General features: G+C 45.7%; 1 protein-coding gene across 5 annotated transcripts in view; it reads left to right on the top strand.

Moving 5' to 3' along the window:
* Positions 1 to 20,375, top strand: part of LOC138647409 (sodium- and chloride-dependent creatine transporter 1-like) — a 63,148-nt gene that overhangs the window by 36,809 nt on the left and 5,964 nt on the right. The window contains exons 1-11 of one of the 5 annotated variants that reach the window (XM_069736393.1): positions 5,678 to 5,969; positions 6,075 to 6,206; positions 6,329 to 6,605; positions 8,228 to 8,360; positions 10,129 to 10,263; positions 11,955 to 12,058; positions 13,129 to 13,253; positions 13,494 to 13,626; positions 14,050 to 14,235; positions 14,414 to 14,477; positions 16,464 to 16,566. In XM_069736393.1, coding sequence (XP_069592494.1) covers positions 6,158 to 6,206; positions 6,329 to 6,605; positions 8,228 to 8,360; positions 10,129 to 10,263; positions 11,955 to 12,058; positions 13,129 to 13,253; positions 13,494 to 13,626; positions 14,050 to 14,235; positions 14,414 to 14,477; positions 16,464 to 16,566 — 1,309 coding nt within the window. In that variant the 5' untranslated portion in view covers positions 5,678 to 5,969; positions 6,075 to 6,157. Of the gene's footprint in view, positions 1 to 5,677; positions 5,970 to 6,074; positions 6,207 to 6,328; positions 6,606 to 8,227; positions 8,361 to 10,128; positions 10,264 to 11,954; positions 12,059 to 13,128; positions 13,254 to 13,493; positions 13,627 to 14,049; positions 14,236 to 14,339; positions 14,478 to 16,463; positions 16,567 to 20,375 lie in introns of those variants that run through there. The other 4 variants (XR_011314966.1, XR_011314965.1, XM_069736390.1 and 1 more) reach the window with 4 other exon arrangements.

Here is a 20,375-nt window from a genome sequence, read left to right as displayed (position 1 = left end):
CCTGAGTCAGGCGAGGCATTATCTGATGCGCCCTCAGAGGATATTTCGGAGCTGGATCCTAACCAGATCGCCACCATGAGTGAGACGGTCCAGAACCTCATTCGGGCTATAAACCAAACCTGTGGCATTCAGGATCCCTCTACGGAACCCGCAGATCAGGCGGTTTCGTTTAGACGGGCCAAACCACCTTCAAAAGTTTTCGCTCCTCATCCTGAATTCGAGGAAATCCTGGCCAGAGAGAGAGAATCCAACCAGACGTTTTCAGAGGGGTAAACGCCTGGGGGTGTTGTATCCGTTTTCACCAGAACTTACCGCTAATTGGACGGTCTCTCCCTCGGTGGATCCCCCTGTTTCCAGGCTGTCCACCAACACGGTGCTTCCACTGTCCGGCGGAGCGTCTCTGAAGGATTCTAACGACAGAGTTATAGAATCCTTCGCGAAATCTGCCTTTGAAGCGGCTTCAGCAGCGCTATGTCCAGCCTTTGCTTCCACTTGGGCTTCAAAATCCATCTCAAAATGGGCCAAGGATCTACGGCGAGGTATCCTGGACGGGACACCTCCCGCGCAATTAGCGGAACTTGCCAACCAGATTTCTCACGCTGGTGAATACCTGGTTTCCGCCTCCCTGGATGTCGCGTCTTGTTCGGCTCAGGCTTCCAGCAATGCCGTTGCCATCCGCCGCACCGTTTGGCTCAAGGCCTGGCAGGCGGACCTGTCCTCCAAAAAGTCCCTCACTAGTCTGCCCTTCCAGGGTTCTCGTCTCTTTGGTTCCCAGCTGGACCAAATCATTAAGGACGCCACCGGGGGTACAAGTTCTCTTCTCCCCCAGGCTAAACCTCGCCGCCCTCCTCCTAGACGGCAGTTTCACTCTTTTCGGCCTTTTCGTCGCTTCGCTGCATCAAACTTTTTCCCAGCAGCAGCAGAGGCCACAGGCACGTCAGGAGAAGAAGGCGGTGTCCTTCAGGCCCACTCCGTCCTGGCGTCCTCGCTATTCCCAGGGTAGATCGTCCAGGCCCAGGACTGGAAGATCCACCTCCGCATGACTCTCGGCAAGACTCCAGCCCAACTCCCAGGTTGGGGGGCCGTCTTCTCCGTTTCAGGGACGTCTGGATTTCCGCAGTAGAGGATGCATGGGTCAGGGAAGTTGTATCCTCTGGATACAAAATAGAGTTCGCCTCCCGACCCAGGGATCGTTTCTTCCAATCCCGTCCTCCAAGAGATCCCGCTCTAGTTCCGGGCTTCTTTGCAGCCATCGCTTCTCTGCTCAAATCCGGGGTAATCGTTCCCGTCCCAGAAAAGGAACGGTACACGGGTTTCTACTCGAACCTCTTTGTGGTACCGAAAAAAGACTGCAAGGTTCGTCCCATTCTGGACCTCAAATTGCTGAACAGGAGGGTTCGCCTGAGACACTTCAGGATGGAATCCCTTCGTTCAGTAATTGCTTCCATGGAGGCTCAGGAATTTCTATGCTCTATAGATATCCAGGACGCCTACCTACATGTTCCGATATTTCCCGGACATCACCGTTTCCTGCGCTTCGCAGTGCAACAAGATCATTTTCAGTTCGTCGCCCTGCCGTTCGGTCTCGCAACCGCGCCAAGGGTGTTCACGAAAATCATAGCGGCGCTGATGGCCATCTTGAGAGTCAGAGGCTTGGTCCTGTTTCCATACCTCGACGACATCCTCATCAAGGCTCCGTCCTTTGCTCAGGCCCACGAAAGCCTGTCCATTGTTCTCGACACCTTATCCCGTTTCGGGTGGCTGGTCAACCGGAAGAAGTCCTGCCTTATTCCTTCTCAGCGCATCATCTTTCTGGGCATGCTTTTCGACACTCGTCAGTCCAGAGTCTTCCTTCCCAAGGACAAGAGATCCACCCTTTGTCGGGACATACGCTTGCTCCAGGGTCCTCGGCCTCCCTCCCTCCGATCGGCCATGAAGGTTCTGGGGAGGATGGTAGCTACCTTGGAAGCGATCCCCTTCGCCCAATTCCATTCTCGACCCCTTCAGCAAGCCATTCTGTCTCAGTGGGACAGGTCGGTCTTCTCCCTGGATCGGCCGATCAGACTCTCCTTTCGGGTCAAGCGGTCTCTCAACTGGTGGCTGACGTCACCTCTCATCTCCCAGGGCAGGTCCTTCCTTCCGGTTCACTGGCAGGTGGTGACAACGGACGCCAGCCTGATCGGCTGGGGTGCGGTTTTTCGCCACCTGACGGTTCAGGGCCGTTGGTCGCCGCAGGAGTCTTCTCTGCCGATCAACATCCTCGAAATTTGGGCCATCTTTCTGTCCCTCCGCCATTGGGAAAGGATCCTCAGGAGCCTTCCAGTCCGGATCCAGACGGACAACGCCACGGCTGTGGCATATGTCAACCATCAGGGGGGGACTCGGAGCTCCTTGGCTCTTGCCGAGGTATCCAAGATCCTCCTTTGGGCAGAGGCAACGGTTCCGGTGATATCCGCGGTGCATATCCCCGGCGTGGAAAACTGGGCCGCCGACTTCCTCAGCCGCGAGGGTCTCGCAGCAGGGGAATGGTCCTTGCATCCGGAGGTCTTCCATCAGATTTGTCTTCGATGGGGAACTCCGGATGTGGATCTCACGGCGTCTCGAATCAACAGGAAGGTTCCGCAGTTCGTCTCCAGGTCCCGCGATCCTCTCGCAGTGGGCGTCGATGCTCTGGCCATTCCTTGGTCACAGTTCGAACTGCCCTACCTGTTCCCACCCCTTCCATTACTTCCCAAACTGCTGAAGAAGATCAAAGCGGAAGGGGTGCCGGTCATCCTGATCGCCCCAGATTGGCCCAGGAGAGCTTGGTTCGCGGAACTCGTCAACCTTCTCGCGGACGCTCCCTGGCGCCTTCCAGACAGGCCCGATCTGCTGTCCCAGGGTCCGATCTGCCACCCGAATTCTCGGTCGCTCAGTTTAACGGCGTGGCTGTTGAGACCGCGGTTCTAAGAGCGTCCGGCCTTTCGGACCGGGTGATTCACACCATGATTCAGGCTCGGAAGCCTTCGTCTTCCAGGATCTACTACCGCACCTTGAAGGCCTACTTCCGTTGGTGCGAGTCCAACCGCGTTCCGCCTATGGTTTTTTCCCTGCCTTCTCTTTTGGCCTTCCTTCAGGCAGGACTGGATTCGGGCCTGGCTCTTAGTTCCCTGAAGGGTCAGGTCTCTGCGCTTTCCATCCTCTTTCAGAAGACCTTGGCCTCTCGGCCACAGGTTAAGACCTTCTTTCAGGGGGTAGCCCACGCCGTCCCGCCGTACAGGGCCCCTGTGGAGGCATGGGACCTAAACCTGGTACTGGACGTTTTGAAGGTTTCTCCCTTTGAACCTCTTAGGGAGATTCCTCTATCATTTTTTTATCTTGGAAGGTGGTCTTTCTTGTGGCCATCACGTCCATTCGCCGCGTTTCCGAGCTGGCGGCACTGTCTTGCCGCCCTCCGTTTTTGGTCATTCACCAGGACAAGGTGGTCTTCCGACCCCCACCTTCTTTTCTTCCTAAGGTGGTTTCCACCTTCCACCTCAACGAGGACATCGTTCTACCTTCCTTTTGTCCAGCTCCGACTCATCCTCTGGAGCGATCGTTGCACAAGCTAGACCTCGTCAGGGCAGTGAGGATTTATCTGGATAGAACATCCTCTTTCCGGAAGACGGATTCCTTTTTCATCATTCCTGATGGCACGCGCAGAGGCCAGCCGGCTTCTAAAGCGACTATTGCTCGATGGATCAGAATGGCAATTTTGGAGGCTTACCGGGTCAAGAACAGAGTGCCCCCTCCTGGGATTAAGGCTCACTCTACCCGGGCAGTCGGCGCCTCCTGGGCGGTGCACCACAGGGCTTCCGCCCTACAGCTTTGCAAAGCGGCAACTTGGTCTTCCATCCACACGTTCGCCAAATTTTACAAGGTCCATACCTACGCATCGGCGGACGCCAGCCTAGGCAGAAGGATCCTGCAGGCGGCAGTGGTGAGTCCTCTGACCTGATGGAAGTCTGTTTTTCCCGCCCTTGGGACTGCTTTGGGACGTCCCATGGTTCCTGTGTCCCCCAATGAGAGGCGATAAAGAAAACAGGATTTTTGGTTGCTTACCGTAAAATCTGTTTCTTGAAGCCTCCATTGGGGGACACAGCTCCCTCCCAATGTTTTTCTGTTATCTGTTCTATGACTGTTCTCACGTTACAGTTCTCAAGTTTGTGTTTATGGTTTTCAACCTTGTTTCATTATCTCCTACTGCTTTCTCACTAACTGAAGAGTATAATGCCAGTCGGTGGGGTGTACACTGCAGAGGAGGAGCTAACTTTTTATTTGCATAGTGTCAGCCTCCTAGTGGCAGCAGCATACACCCATGGTTCCTGTGTCCCCCAATGGAGGCTTCAAGAAACAGATTTTACGGTAAGCAACCAAAAATCCTGTTATCTATTACATTACTTAGTTCTCTTAGTACTCGTGGGTGTATGCCATCCGGACCCGGAGATTTATCTATTTTAATCTTATTTAGCCGGTTTCGCACCTCTTCTTGGGTTAGATTGGTGACCCTTAATATAGGGTTTTCATTGTTTCTTGGGATTTCACCTAGCATTTCATTTTCCACAGTGAATACCGTGGAGAAGAAGGTGTTTAATATGTTAGCTTTTTCCTCGTCATCTACAACCATTCTTTCCTCACTATTTTTTAAGGGGCCTACATTTTCAGTTTTTATTCTTTTACTATTGATATAGTTGAAGAACAGTTTGGGATTAGTTTTACTCTCCTTAGCAATGTGCTTCTCTGTTTCCTTTTTGGCAGCTTTAATTAGTTTTTTAGATAAAGTATTTTTCTCCCTATAGTTTTTTAGAGCTTCAGCGGTGCCATCCTGCTTTAGTAGTGCAAATGCTTTCTTTTTACTGTTAATTGCCTGTCTTACTTCTTTGTTTAGCCACATTGGGTTTTTCCTATTTCTAGTCCTTTTATTCCCACAAGGTATAAACCGCTTACACTGCCTATTTAGGATGTTCTTAAACATTTCCCATTTATTATCTGTATTATTAGTTCTGAGGATATTTTCCCAGTCTACTAGATTAAGGGCATCTCTAAGCTGGTCAAACTTTGCCTTCCTAAAGTTCAGTGTTTTTGTGACTCCTTGACAAGTCCCCTTAGTGAAAGACAGGTGAAACTGTACAATATTGTGGTCGCTATTTCCTAGATGCCCGACCACCTGCAGATTTGTTATTCTGTCAGGTCTATTAGATAGTATTAGGTCTAAAAGTGCTGCTCCTCTGGTTGGATTCTGCACCAATTGTGAAAGATAATTTTTCTTGGTTATTAGCAGAAACCTGTTGCCTTTATGGGTTTCACAGGTTTCACTTTCCCAGTTAATATCCGGGTAGTTAAAGTCCCCCATAACCAGGACCTCATTATGGGTTGCAGCTTCATCTATCTGCTTTAGAAGTAGACTTTCCATGGTTTCTGTTATATTTGGGGGTTTGTAACAGACCCCAATGAGAATTTTGTTACCATTTTTCCCTCCATGAATTTTGACCCATATGGACTCGACATCCTCATTTCCTTCGCTAATATCCTCCCTTAAAGTGGACTTTAGACAAGACTTTACATAGAGACAAACCCCTCCTCCTCTCCGATTTTTACGATCCTTTCTAAACAGACTGTAACCCTGTAAGTTAACTGCCCAGTCATAGCTTTCATCTAACCATGTCTCGGTTATTCCCACTATGTGAGCTATAGCTGGTAGACCTATGCCAGGGCTTTACTCTGGATGGAGACTGCATGGGTCAGCTAGGAAAGCTGAGCAGTCTGTGTTCGAGCTGCAGAGAACAGTTTGAAACCTGTAGCCTGTTCAGTGTGACTTGTGCCCGGAGATGAATACTTCTGTTTGGCGCTGAAAGTGGTTGGACCTCAGGCTGAAGGGGATACTGAGACTGGTAGGCTGACAGTCCCTGGGACAGACGCCTTCAGAAGTCTGGGCTGTCATGCAGTAGATGGTAAGCATGGGTGTGGATTGGCACAAAAGGGGCATATCCTGAAATTTCCATAATTTTTGGAGCTGCCTAGAGGGGTCCTTCTCATTGGTGCTTGTTTGTTCACAGGTGTCTTTCTTATTCCGTACTTGCTGATAGTTTTTGTCGGAGGCATTCCAGTGTTCTTCTTGGAAATCGCTTTGGGTCAGTTCATGAAGCAGGGAGGAATTGCAGCGTGGAACATCGCCCCGCTTTTTAAAGGTAATCGAAAAACTGGAGAGAACAGATGGTCGGATATCTATACTATAGGCAAGCGGAGAATTGGGGGGGTGCAGAGGTAGCGGTTACAGCTGGGGACACACAATGCTCTGTTCTTTCTGCAGGTCTTGGTTTTGCTTCGATGGTGATCGTGTTCTTCTGTAACACCTACTATATTATGATCCTGGTCTGGGGCCTCTACTATCTAGTGCACTCATTCACCAACACCCTGCCCTGGGCCACCTGTGGACATCCGTGGAATACAAAGGAGTGTACTGAAGTCTTCCTAGTGGATCAATGCTCCAACGAGACCACAACAAATGGCACCAATTTCAGCATCATGTACAACATCAGCTGTGATGCTCTCCTGAACAAGCGCTCTCCTGTCATCGAGTTCTGGGAGTAAGTATGGGAGCAGTTATATTCCTGTAGATGGGGGGCAGTATTATAGTAATTATATTCCTGTACATATGGGCAGTATTATAGTAGTTATATTCTTGTACATAGGAGCAGTATTATAGTAGTTATATTCTTGTACATAGGGGCAGTATTATAGTAGTTATATTCTTGTACATAGGAGCAGTATTATAGTCGTTATATTCTTGTACATAGGGGCAGTATTATAGTAGTTATATTCTTGTACATAGGGGCAGTATTATAGTAGTTATATTCTTGTATATAGGGACAGTATTATAGTAGTTATATTCTTGTACATAAGTGCAGTATTCTAGTAGTTATATTCTTGTACATAGGGGCAGTATTATAGCAGTTATATTCTTGTACATAGGGGCAGTAGTATAGTAGTTATGTTCTTGTACATAGGGGCAGTATTATAGTAGTTATATTCTTGTACATAGGGGCAGTAGTATAGTAGTTATATTCTTGTACATAGGGGCAGTAGTATAGTAGTTATATTCTTGTACATAGGGGCAGTATTATAGTAGTTATATTCTTGTACATAGGGGCAGTAGTATAGTAGTTATATTTTTGTACATAGGGGCAGTATTATAGTAGTTATATTCTTGTACATAGGGGCAGTATTATAGCAGTTATATTCTTGTACATAGGGGCAGTATTATAGTAGTTATATTCTTGTACATAGGGGCAGTATTATAGCAGTTATATTCTTGTACATAGGAGCAGTATTATAGTAGTTATGTTCTTGTACATAGGGGCAGTATTATAGTAGTTATGTTCTTGTACATAGGGGCAGTATTATAGTAGTTATATTCTTGTACATAGGAGCAGTATTATAGTAGTTATGTTCTTGTACATAGGGAGCAGTATTATAGTAGTTATGTTCTTGTACATAGGGGCAGTATTATAGTAGTTATGTTCTTGTACATAGGGGCAGTATTATAGTAGTTATATTCTTGTACATAGGAGCAGTATTATAGTAGTTATATTCTTGTACATAGGAGCAGTATTATAGTAGTTATATTCTTGTACATAGGAGCAGTATTATAGTAGTTATATTCTTGTACATAGGAGCAGTATTATAGTAGTTATATTCTTGTACATAGGAGCAGTATTATAGTAGTTATATTCTTGTACATAGAGGCAGTATTATAGTAGTTAGATTATATATTACCATTTTCCAACAACTTGTAAAATAGTTATGTGCTGCATAGTGTATAGCAAATAAAAAATGGAACTGGCAAACCCTTTAAACCTGGTCTTGCAGCCCCACAACAAGGTAAAGTTGCTTTTGGTGCACACACCAACCTAAGCTAAACTGCCCTATTTCTTACGCTCTCTAACTCACTGTTTGCTCTTCATGTGGGCGGTTCTTCATGAACATTCTGCCAGCACTTTAGGAGCTGGAAATTCTTTTCCCTCACTTCCCAGCATGCATTGCTCCGCTTTCTCTAGCGGCAGAGACCTGCCCATACGCTTGGTATTAAGGTGCTGACTGTTATGTACATCCCCAAACAGTAAAATGCCAAATTTATCTCTGCTGCTTCTGTATTACTTGTGTCACATTTCGAATCATGGAGCTGATCTCTCATCCGTCTCTTCGGCAGGAACAAGGTGCTGCAGATCTCCAGTGGTCTCGATAAGCCGGGCCAGTTGAACTGGCAGATGATACTATGCCTGCTGGCTACCTGGATTATTGTCTATTTCTGCATCTGGAAGGGAGTAAAATCCACAGGAAAGGTAAGGAGTGGGCGAAGATCACAGGGATGCCCCTGTAAAGTCTCTGCTCGTACAGACTAAAGGGTCAAATACGACCCCCTCCGTGTACTATTCACCCCTAGAAACAATCGTGTGCAATCAGACAAAAAAATAATCTTTACATCACCTGTATGTAAGTGCAATGGAAGTTTCTTGCACCTGTATAGGAGCCCCATCACACCATAGATCTTAAACCTTATATTCACTTAGGCTGAAATCTTGAAAATAATGAATTGAAACAAAGTATATTATAAAACTGCAGAAATGAGCCGTTAATACAATTAGGGCAGCATTTGTCATAACTGGGCAAGAAATTCAGATTTTTTATTTTTGTGACATCCTATAGAAAAACGGCAAAAAGCTGTGGAGATGGGGGAAGGGCATCAACGACGCCGAGCTGCTTTAATATATGATTGTTTAATGGATGCTTTTTGCCGCATCGGCCCCTGTTTTGGAGTGATATCGGGCTGGCACCTCATCATCATGACGGCTACAGCCTGATAAGCAATCACCCCGTAATGAAGACCCCTCCCTCGCTGCTCCCGCTTGTCCCCGAGGGGACGATTCGCGGCTCTTGGTGCTGATTGTCATGTGGGTCACGCGTCTTCCTCTTCTCCTCTTCTCCTTCCCACACGGCTGATTGCACTGGACAGGAGGATTAATCAGAAAGCCTCAGTGTAATCTCTGCAGCCTCCCTCCAATACTAATGGGTTTAGGGATAGGGCGGCAAACCTAGGATCGGAGACTGGGATCGATGGGATGAATGGTGGAAGGCTGCAACAGGTGATATTTAAAGGGCAATGACACCCGGGTGGCTATGGGTGCCTGATGTCAGATCGGGCAGCGGAGCCAATCCCTTTAAGGGCTCATGCATGTAGTGAAGTCATCTGCGGAGATCCAGTCCCTATGGATTTGACCTGCGGGCACCTCATGTGCCTCCTTACACATCCTCCTATATTCTCCCCTAGAGTCAAACTTGTAGAAATTGCATGTGCCGCCATATGGTGCCAATGTAAAGCACCATAATCTTTACTAGAAACAATGCCATCTTGTAAAATAAGATGCCCCAAGAAGTCATCATGGTGGCATAATGGACTGTGGGTCTGTAGCGCATGTGCTGCTCAGCAGGGTAAGTGCTCCGAGCATTGCCATAGTGGGTGTATTGTATATGTGTGTGTGTGTGTGTATATATATATATATATATAATATCTCTCTCTCTCTCATCGTGATTACTCGCTAATCCCGCCCCCTGCACAGTAGCTCCACCCCCACCACATTACCACACACAATCCCGCCCCCCCACATTACCACACGGGGCTCCGTCCGCACACATTACCACACGGGGCTCCGTCCGCACACATTACCACACGGGGCTCCGTCCCCACACATTACCACACGGGGCTCCGTCCCCACACATTACCACACGGGGCTCCGTCCCCACACATTACCACACGGGGCTCCGTCCCCACACATTACCACACGGGGCTCCGTCCCCACACTGTTATTAACTTCATTTTAAGTTAATTTACCACCTGTAAGCGCTATTGAATATTGTCATTATTTACTTTACTTTAATCACCAGCAGCGTTAATTAGATAGCAATGAGCATGCCGAGCTTTAGCTGGCTGGAAAAAGCTAGTTAAGAATAAGGGGAAACCCGAACAATCGCCCACCTGTGGCACAAGCCAACCGTAGGGTCAGAACTGTTAGATGGGTTACAATCTGTAATGCATCCCCCCTTATGTTGCAGGTGGTCTACTTCACAGCTCTCTTCCCGTACGTAGTGCTGATTGTTCTCTTGGCTCATGGAGTCACTCTGCCGGGGGCGCTGGACGGCATTGTCTATTATCTAAAACCTAACTGGTCTAAGCTTGCAGAAGCGCAGGTAAGAAATACTGACTCCACCAGCAGAATAGTGAGTGCAGCTCTGGAGTATACGGTAATACAGGATGTAACTCAGGATCAGTAATGTAATGTGTGTACACAGTGACTGCACCAGCAGAATAGTGAGTGCAGCTCTAGTGTATAATACAGGATGTAACTCAGGATCAGTAATGTAATATATGTACACTGTGACTGCACCAGCAGAATAGTGAGTGCAGCTCTGGGGTATAATACAGGAGGTAACTCAGGATCAGTAATGTATGTACACAGTGACTGCACCAGCAGAATAGTGAGTGCAGCTCTGGAGTATAATACAGGATGTAACTCAGGATCAGTAATGTAATGTATGTACACGGTGACTGCACCAGCAGAATAGTGAGTGCAGCTCTGGAGTATAATACAGGATGTAACTCAGGATCAGTAATGTAATGTATGTACACAGTGACTGCACCAGCAGAATAGAGAGTGCAGCTCTGGAGTATAATACAGGATGTAACTCAGGATCAGTAATGTAATGTATGTACACAGTGACTACACCAGCAGAATAGTGAGTGCAGCTCTGGAGTATAATACAGGAGGTAATTCAGGATCAGTAATGTAATGTATGTACACAGTGACTACACCAGCAGAATAGTGAGTGCAGCTCTGGAGTATAATACAGGATGTAACTCAGGATTAGTAATGTAATGTATGTACACAGTGACTGCACCAGCAGAATAGTGAATGCAGCTCTGGAGTATAATACAGGATGTAACTCAGGATCAGTAATGTAATATATGTACACTGTGACTGCACCAGCAGAATAGGGAGTGCAGCTCTGGGGTATAATACAGGATGTAACTCAGGATCAGTAATGTATGTACACAGTGACTGCACCAGCAGAATAGTGAGTGCAGCTCTGGAGTATAATACAGGAGGTAACTCAGGATCAGTAATGTAATGTATGTACACAGTGACTGCACCAGCAGAATAGTGAGTGCAGCTCTAGTGTATAATACAGGATGTAACTCAGGATCAGTAATGTAATATATGTACACTGTGACTGCACCAGCAGAATAGTGAGTGCAGCTCTGGGGTATAATACAGGAGGTAACTCAGGATCAGTAATGTAATGTATGTACACAGTGACTGCACCAGCAGAATAGTGAGTGCAGCTCTGGAGTATAATGCAGGATGTAACTCAGGATCAGTAATGTAATGTATGTACACAGTGACTGCACCAGCAGAATAGTGAGTGCAGCTCTGGAGTATAATGCAGGATGTAACTCAGGATCAGTAATGTATGTACATAGTAACTCCACCAGCAGAATAGTGAGTGCAGCTCTGGAGGACGATGCTAAATGTTTTGGTACAGCAGAGTTGGTTTTGGAGAATGGCAAACTGGGCACTTAGTACAAGGCTCCCTTCAAGGACATGACAACAAATACATTTATTGGATACTGTATAATATTTGGTGACTCTATTGCGGTATTGTTTGGGAACTGTCAAGATAAACTTTTACCTAATTTTAATGAAAAACAGACTCCGCAATGTAGAATTAGGAGGGTTTTTTTTTTTTTTTTGTCAAAATGGGAGCTGTAGTTCTACTGCAGAGTAATCCTGCGTACCTTGTCTGCTGCGTCCCCTGCCGCGGGCTCATGTCTGCTCCAATTTATCCAGATTCACCGCAGACTCGCTGTCTTTTTCCTCCAGGTATGGATTGATGCTGGAACACAGATCTTCTTCTCCTACGCTATCGGTTTAGGGGCATTAACCGCTCTAGGCAGCTACAACAGATTTCACAATAACTGCTACAGGTGAGCGATGCCCCCAACATGGAGCCGACGTCACACTCAGTGTTCCTATGGGGAATATCTTATGTGACAAGTCCCCGCTGACCAGACACATAGCTCTCTATTTATATGGAGCGTATCATAAAGTCCGGAGTCAGAACACAATGACCTTCAGACATTCCCTGTGTCGTGTCCTTCTCCTCTCCTCTAGCCATAAATTTGGCGTCTATAAAATTGAAGGTGATAAATGCTCTGCGCACACGTGGCCCAGAAAAAACTGCTATATTCTTGCTGCTATGCACAAAATATAACTGCTAGAATACTGCCCTTATGTACAAGAATAGAACTATTATTTATTATTATTATTATTATTATAATCTTTACATGTGAGCAGGGGTGTACATAATACAAAAAGCACAGTAATCTTAAACAATATAAGTCACAACTGGTCTAGGAGGAGAGGACCCTGCCCGCAAGGGCTCACAATCTACAAACTATAATTCTGTCCCTATATACCTACTATAATACTGCCCCTATGTACAAGAATATAGCTAGTATAATACTGCCACCTATGTACAAGAATATAACTACTATAATACTGCCCCTGTGTACAAGAATACAACTAATATAATACTGCCCCTATGTACAAGAATATTACTTCTATAATACTGCCCCTATGTACAAGAATATTACTTCTATAATACTGCCCCTATGTACAAGAATATAACTACTATAATACTGCTCCTATGTACAAGAATATAACTACTATAATACTGCTCCTATGTACAAGAATATAACTACTATAATAGTGCCCCTATGTACAAGAATATAACTACTATAATACTGCCCCTATGTACAAGAATATAACTACTATAATACTGCTCCTATGTACAAGAATATAACTGCTATAACACTGCTCCTATGTACAAGAATATAACTACTATAATAGTGCCCCTATGTACAAGAATATAACTACTATAATACTGCTGCTATGTACAAGAATATAACTACTATAATACTGCTCCTATGTACAAGAATATAACTGCTATAATACTGCCCATCCTGATTATGGTTACTGATGTGTCTTCCTTCAGGGACGCTTATATTCTGGCTGCTATAAACAGCACTACGAGTTTCTTTGCTGGCTTTGTGGTTTTCTCTGTCCTGGGGTTCATGGCATCAGAGCAGGGAGTTGACATATCGAAGGTTGCCGAGTCTGGTGAGTAAACTGCAATCCGGTCACTGGTGGATTTCGCATGGAAGGATAATTTTTCTCAGTGATTGTAAATTGTGAGCAAAAATATTTTTCTTCTCTCGAATGCTCCATTCACTACCAAAGACCAGACCAGGGTTCTGTTGGTTTCTTGCGACCATTGTGCGTTGCTGCGGCGCTGTTCAGTGACGGGTTGTGTCGCGTTGTGCCGTCTAATGCGCTGACTCTTTGACTTCCCGCCCACAGGTCCCGGATTGGCCTTTATTGCATATCCAAAGGCCGTGACTTTGATGCCATTTGCTCCGATCTGGGCAGCCCTGTTCTTCTTTATGCTCCTGGTCCTTGGTCTTGACAGTCAGGTAATCCCAAAGGATTCTAGGTAAATGTCTTTAAGGGATGTAGTTAAGGTAACACATAATCTTTAAAAATCGTAAAATGTTGTTTTTGGTTTGGGGACGGATTTCCCATGGAAAGATAATTTGTCCAACATTGACCCATCCTGAGGTTATTGCCCACATGGCCAACTGGGCCAAACAAAATCACAAAACGTAACTTTCCCAACAAATTTCTCTGGCTTCTTAATATATCATTTTCGGGTCCTTGGGAGCCACCATTCTACTTAATTGTTTTAATATCTACCTATGTTGACCTTGCCTCGCAGGGTCAGCGGCCATGACATGGGAAATCCGGCCCTGATCCTCTTTTACTAGCTGTAATAATTCGATGTCTTTATTATTGGGATGCTCTGGTCGTATTTTGGCACCCAGGAGCAATGTCTTGTTTTTGTCGTGATATCTCCAAGTGCAAAGCAGGACCTGCCCTCCAGTCCCAACAGGACAGCTGTCCCCTCGTCATCACCTTCCTCTCCTCTTACTTGGGCCCGAGACAGGGAACAGGTTGGACACTGGCACCTTCAGGGCAGAGGCAAACAGGGCAGAGGTGGAGGTGAAAAAACGGGAGGAAGCCGAGTTGGCCAATGGTGTGCAGGGTATGGGCAAAGGGGTGTCAGATGACCTTAGTATGTTCAGCTTTGTCTTGGCATGCGTCTTGCACCTCATCTTACTTGCGTATTCCTGTTCTGTTTCTGAACAGTTTGTGGGGGTCGAGGGATTCCTTACCGGGATCCTGGATTTATTTCCTCAACCAATTAATGGCTTTGTGCGCAGGGAGATCACGGCTGCACTCTGCTGCCTTCTATGCTTCATAATTGACCTTTCCATGGTGACCGAGGTAAGAAATAATCAACACAGCTCTGCTATTCCAGGTGTAAAATTATGTAAAACTACCAAGCTCCACCCACATATTGCAGTTTTCAGTTCTGCAGAGGCTGGACCAAGTGGAAAGCCTGCCTCTGGGGAACCATAAGTGATCAAAATTATGCTATGATCAGTCTATTACACGTTCTCTGGGTTTAGTTACGACTAGTCATGGGCGAACCCGAACAGTAAAGCTCGGGGTCTATACCGGACATCTAGTGTCCGTGCACGGACCCTGAACAAAGACTTACAGAAGTCTGTTGTACTGTTTGGGTTCAAAGCCTTGTTGAAAGGCTGCAGCCCCCAACTGTCTGGTTTATCTTGGTTGGTTATCAAAAATAGAGCGTCCTTCACTACATTTTTATTTTCCTCCATTATTTAAATAAGAAAACTGTGTGAGGTTCCTCTATTTTTTGATAACCAGCCAAGGTAAAGCAGACAGCGGGGGCTGGTATTCTAAGGATAGGAAGGTCCATGGATATTTGACCCTCTACAGCCTAATAGCTTGCGTCCGCCCCATTAAGGGCGCCAATGCTGGCACTTTGGCTCTTCCCGCTTGCCCTGGTGCTTTGGCAAGCAGGTTAACATTATGGGGTTGCTGTCAGCTGTGTAATGTCTGCTAACTTCAAACCCAGAGGTCCGTAATGGAGAGGTACCTATAAGGCACCCCCATTACTAACCCTGCAGTCATCGTAATAAACTGAGAAAAGTTCTTTAATTGTACAAACCGCTTCCCAATTCTTTTACCCATTTGTTACCTTGCATAAAAAAAAGTAATCCAAAAAGGGGTTCACCGTAAATCCATCCCATGTCGATCCCTGATTCTGCTACTTTGTGATGCAGTGCTGAGCGGTGACATCAGTAATGTGACCGCTCAGGACGACAGCCAGAACACAATGACAGTAGCGTGTGAATGTGGCTGCTGCAACGAGCGCTGACGTCAGTAAGGTTATCGCAGTTCATTGGCTGTGAACTGCGGTAACCTGCGACGAGCGCTGACGTCAGTAAGGTTATCGCAGTTCATTGGCTGTGAACTGCGGTAACCTGCGACGAGCGCTGACGTCAGTAAGGTTATCGCAGTCCATTGGCTGTGAACTGCGGTAACCTGCGACGAGCGCTGACGTCAGTAAGGTTATTGCTGTTAATTGGCTGTGAACTGCGGTAACCTGCGATGAGCGCTGACGTCAGTAAGGTTATTGCTGTTAATTGGTTGTGAACTGCGGTAACCTGCGATGAGCGCTGACGTCGGGTTATTGCTGTTCATTGGCTGTGAACTGCGGTAACCTGCGACGAGCGCTGACATCAGTAAGGTTATTGCAGTACATTGGCTGTGAACTGCGGTAACCTGCGATGAGCGCTGACGTCAGGTTATTGCTGTTCATTGGCTGTGAACTGCGGTAACCTGCGATGAGCGCTGACGTCAGGTTATTGCTGTTCATTGGCTGTGAACTGCGGTAACCTGCGATGAGCGCTGACGTCGGGTTATTGCTGTTCATTGGCTGTGAACTGCGGTAACCTGCGATGAGCGCTGACGTCAGTAAGGTTATTGCAGTACATTGGCTGTGAACTGCGGTAACCTGCGATGAGCGCTGACGTCAGTAAGGTTATTGCAGTACATTGGCTGTGAACTGCGGTAACCTGCGACGAGCGCTGACGTCAGTAAGGTTATTGCAGTACATTGGCTGTGAACTGCGGTAACCTGCGACGAGCGCTGACATCAGTAAGGTTATTGCAGTACATTGGCTGTGAACTGCGGTAACCTTACTGACGTCAGCAATCATTGCAGCAACCGTACAAATTCATGCGCTACGGTCAGTGTGTGTGTGACCCGAACATCCACGGATCCACCCATCCCTGGTTACGACACCTTTTAGCTTAATCAATGACCATGATGTGGCAAGTCCCTTCTGGGGAAAGTAGAACGGTTGTCATAAAAAGTCAATGTGGTTTCTCCCTTTAGGGCGGGATGTACGTCTTCCAACTTTTCGACTACTATTCCGCGAGTGGCATCACGTTGCTGTGGCAAGCTTTCTGGGAGTGTGTGGTTATTGCATGGGTTTATGGTAAGAGATTATTAATATATTTGATTAAGTAAAAAGTTCTTGCAGCAGCCTGTTGGAGTGAGCAATTTGTGGTTTAATAAGGGGAAACCATCAGCAAGCTGCTAATCAACCTGCTATTCTGTTATCTCTCTATTTAGTACTTCATATAATATCACCCTACAGCAGGGGTGGGCAATTAATTTTGCCATGGGGCCGCATGAGAAAGTGGGATGGTTTTAGAGGGCCGAACTAATATAATTACCGTATTTTTCGGACTATAAGGCGCACCCCAAATTTGGGGTGAAAATTGCAGAAAAAAAGATTTTTTTATAAGATGGGGGTCCGTCTTTTGTCCAAATTTACAGTATCTTACGGTAAGATTCTTACCTGAGGGATGGCGGTGGCAGAGTAGGGTCACAGGAGGCATGGTGTCGGCAGAGGTGGAGTGATACGGTGTGGCGTGCACCTGAGCAGGGTCCCTTCCTGCGTAGGCGGGTGACGCCACGGCCTGGTGTCCATGGGGGGTTGCAGCAGTGGTAGTGCGGCGGCAGAGGTGCGGTATGGCGTGCGCAGGGTCCCTTCCACCGGTGAGGTGATGCAGCGGCCCGGAATGCAGTATGAGCAGCAGAGCCGGGTTGAATATCGGTGGCGGCGGCCATCTTCCCGAGGCCGCGCGTGCGCAGATGAAGTACTTTGCTTCACGGGGCTTCAGAAAAATGGCCGCGGGAGGCCACGCGTGCGCCGATGGAGATCGCGGCGGCCATTTTCCTGAAGCCGAGATCTAAATCTGCAAACTCGGTGTCAGGAAAATGGCCGCCGCGATCTCCATTTGCGCACGTGCAGCCTCCCGCGGCCATTTTCCTGAAGCCCCGTGAAGCAGAGCACTCCATCTGCGCACTCGTGGCCTCGGGAAGATGGCGGCCGCCGCCACCGATAAACAGGTAATCAACCTGGCCTTCACTCCAGCCGCCAGCGGTCCTCAGAAGCGGCTGGCCGAGCGGTGCCGGGGGCGGCTATCAGAAGTGACAGCTAGCTGGCGGGCCGCTTAAAATCATCAGGCGGGCCAGATGCGGCCCGCGGGCCGCATCTTGCCCTGGTCTGCCCTACAGTCTATGGGCTGTGGGCCTGATAAGATATTTAAAGGGGGTTGTCTAAGGTCCCTGTCCGATATTGCAGGATAGCCCTATTCGCTTGAATCCTCTAATACCAGGCAGATCTTTTCTTTATTTACTTTTTTTCCTAATCCTGAAACTCTCCTTTATTCTCCCCTGGACCACACAAATCGCTATAACATTTTTCTGTAGCATCTGAACTACTTGCTGATGGTTTCAATATAACAAAAGACAAATCGAGAAGTGAATTTGAAATAAATAAAAATGGCATGAATCCAATTTACGAATTATACAAAGATGTTTTGTTTCAATTTTATTACCTCTATAGTATTTTTGTAAGCCCATATAATGAAAAAATGGCCATATGGTCGTATGTACTTCCTACCATTTGATTGCGGTCTTATCACACACAGTAAACTACGATCATAGAGTCACAGGCCATTAACTTATTGTCCAACAGTGGAAAATTAGAAGTATCAGACTATAATTTTCTATGAATTAATCTGACATTTTTGACCATTATTGGTTCATGAAACTAATTAGTACCATCTGGGGTATTAGAATTTTGCATATAATTAGTGTCTTCTGTTCGCTCTTGTATAGTATTACTGTACCGCTATTATACAACATTGTCGTAAGCTCCCCAGAGTTCAGCGGAACCAATAATCACCGTGAGACAAAGTATAGCGGTATTCTATCGCCATCTGCTGGTGTAATGTGGCAGAACGCATGAAGTAATTTATACGTTAATAAAAATAAAAAGTTGACAAGTTATACTGAAATAAGAGGCTTGATCATACTACCACGGGTCAAAAGCTCTTCCGCATAAAGAATGTGTACAATAATTCTGCCCTCTGTGGAAGAATATATCTGCTTAAAGTTCAGCGTCCGTACCGAACACCTACTGTTCAGTCACGGACCTCAAACACTGACTTCACCAGGATGTCCGTGTTACTGTTCGGGTTCAGCCCCCCCGAACACCGGGTGTTTGTCGCACTGTCATGTGCATGAGAGCACGCCAAAGACTGCTTCTGATCAGCAGTAAAATCATCACCGCCAGTCAAAAAAAAGACGGCGTGGGGTCCCCCCCTGTTTCTGACAACCAGCCAAGCTAAAGCTGACAGCTGGGGGCTGGTATTCTCAGGCTGGTAAGGGGCCATGGATATTGCCCTCCCAGCCTAAAAATAGCTGCCTAGATAAGACACGTCTATTAGATACACCAATTCTGGCACTTTGCTCGGCTCTTCCCACTTGCCCTTAGCAGTGGCAAGTGGGGTTCATATATTTGTGGAGTTGATGTCACCTTTGTATTCACGCCCACGGATTAGTAATGTAGAGGCGTCTATAAGAGACCTATCCATTACTAATCCTATAGTTATATGGTAAATAAAGACACAGCCACAATATAGTACTTTATTAGATGTTCGGGCCCCCCATTCAAGTGAATTGGGTTCTGGTCCAGGTACTTTTCTGGTGCCCAAACCCGAACTTTTTGAAACTGGCCAAACCCGCCAGACCTGAACATCCAGTTGTCCACCCATCTCTACTTAAAATCTTGTACATAGGGGGTAATATTATAGTAGCTATATTCCTGTTCATAGGGAGGTGGTAGTATTATAGTAGTTATATTCCTGTACATAGGGGGTGGTATTATAATTACTATAATACTGCTCCTATGTACAAGACTATAACTACTATAATACTGCCCCTATATACAAGAATATAACTACTATAATACTGCTCCTATGTACAAGAATATAACTACTATAATACTGCCCCTATATACAAGAATATAACTACTATAATACTGCCCCTATGTACAAGAATATAACTACTATAATACTGCTCCTATATACAAGAATATAACTACTATAATACTGCCCCTATGTACAAGAATATAACTACTATAATACTGCTCCCTATATACAAGAATATAACTACTATAATACTGCTCCTATATATAAGAATATAACTACTATAATACTGCCCCTATGTACAAGAATATAACTACTATAATACTGCTCCTATATACAAGAATATAACTACTATAATACTGCCCCCTATGTACAAGAATATAACTACTATAATACTGCTCCTATATACAAGAATATAACTACTATAATACTGCCCCTATGTACAAGAATATAACTACTATAATACTGCCCCTATGTACAAGAATATAACTACTATAATACTGCTCCTATATACAAGAATATAACTACTATAATACTGCCCCTATGTACAAGAATATAACTACTATAATACTGCTCCTATGTACAAGAATATAACTACTATAATACTGCTCCTATATACAAGAATATAACTACTATAATACTGCCCCCTATGTACAAGAATATAACTACTATAATACTGCTCCCTAGATACAAGAATATAACTACTATAATACTGCTCCTATATACAAGAATATAACTACTATAATACTGCCCCTATGTACAAGAATATAACTACTATAATACTGCTCCCTAGATACAAGAATATAACTACTATAATACTGCTCCCTATGTACAAGAATATAACTACTATAATACTGCTCCTATGTACAAGAATATAACTACTATAACACTGCCCCTATGTACAAGAATATAACTACTATAATACTGTCCCCTATGTACAAGAATATAACTGCTATAATACTGCCATTTCCATGTTTGGCCAGTCTTACTGTATATGACATTGTGTTGATTACGGATTTTGTTC

This window comes from Ranitomeya imitator, chromosome 8 (assembly GCF_032444005.1).
Source record: "Ranitomeya imitator isolate aRanImi1 chromosome 8, aRanImi1.pri, whole genome shotgun sequence".
NCBI lineage: Eukaryota > Metazoa > Chordata > Amphibia > Anura > Dendrobatidae > Ranitomeya > Ranitomeya imitator.
The sequence above is the reverse complement of the archived record's forward strand: the minus strand, read 5'-3'. Positions and strand labels throughout refer to the sequence as shown.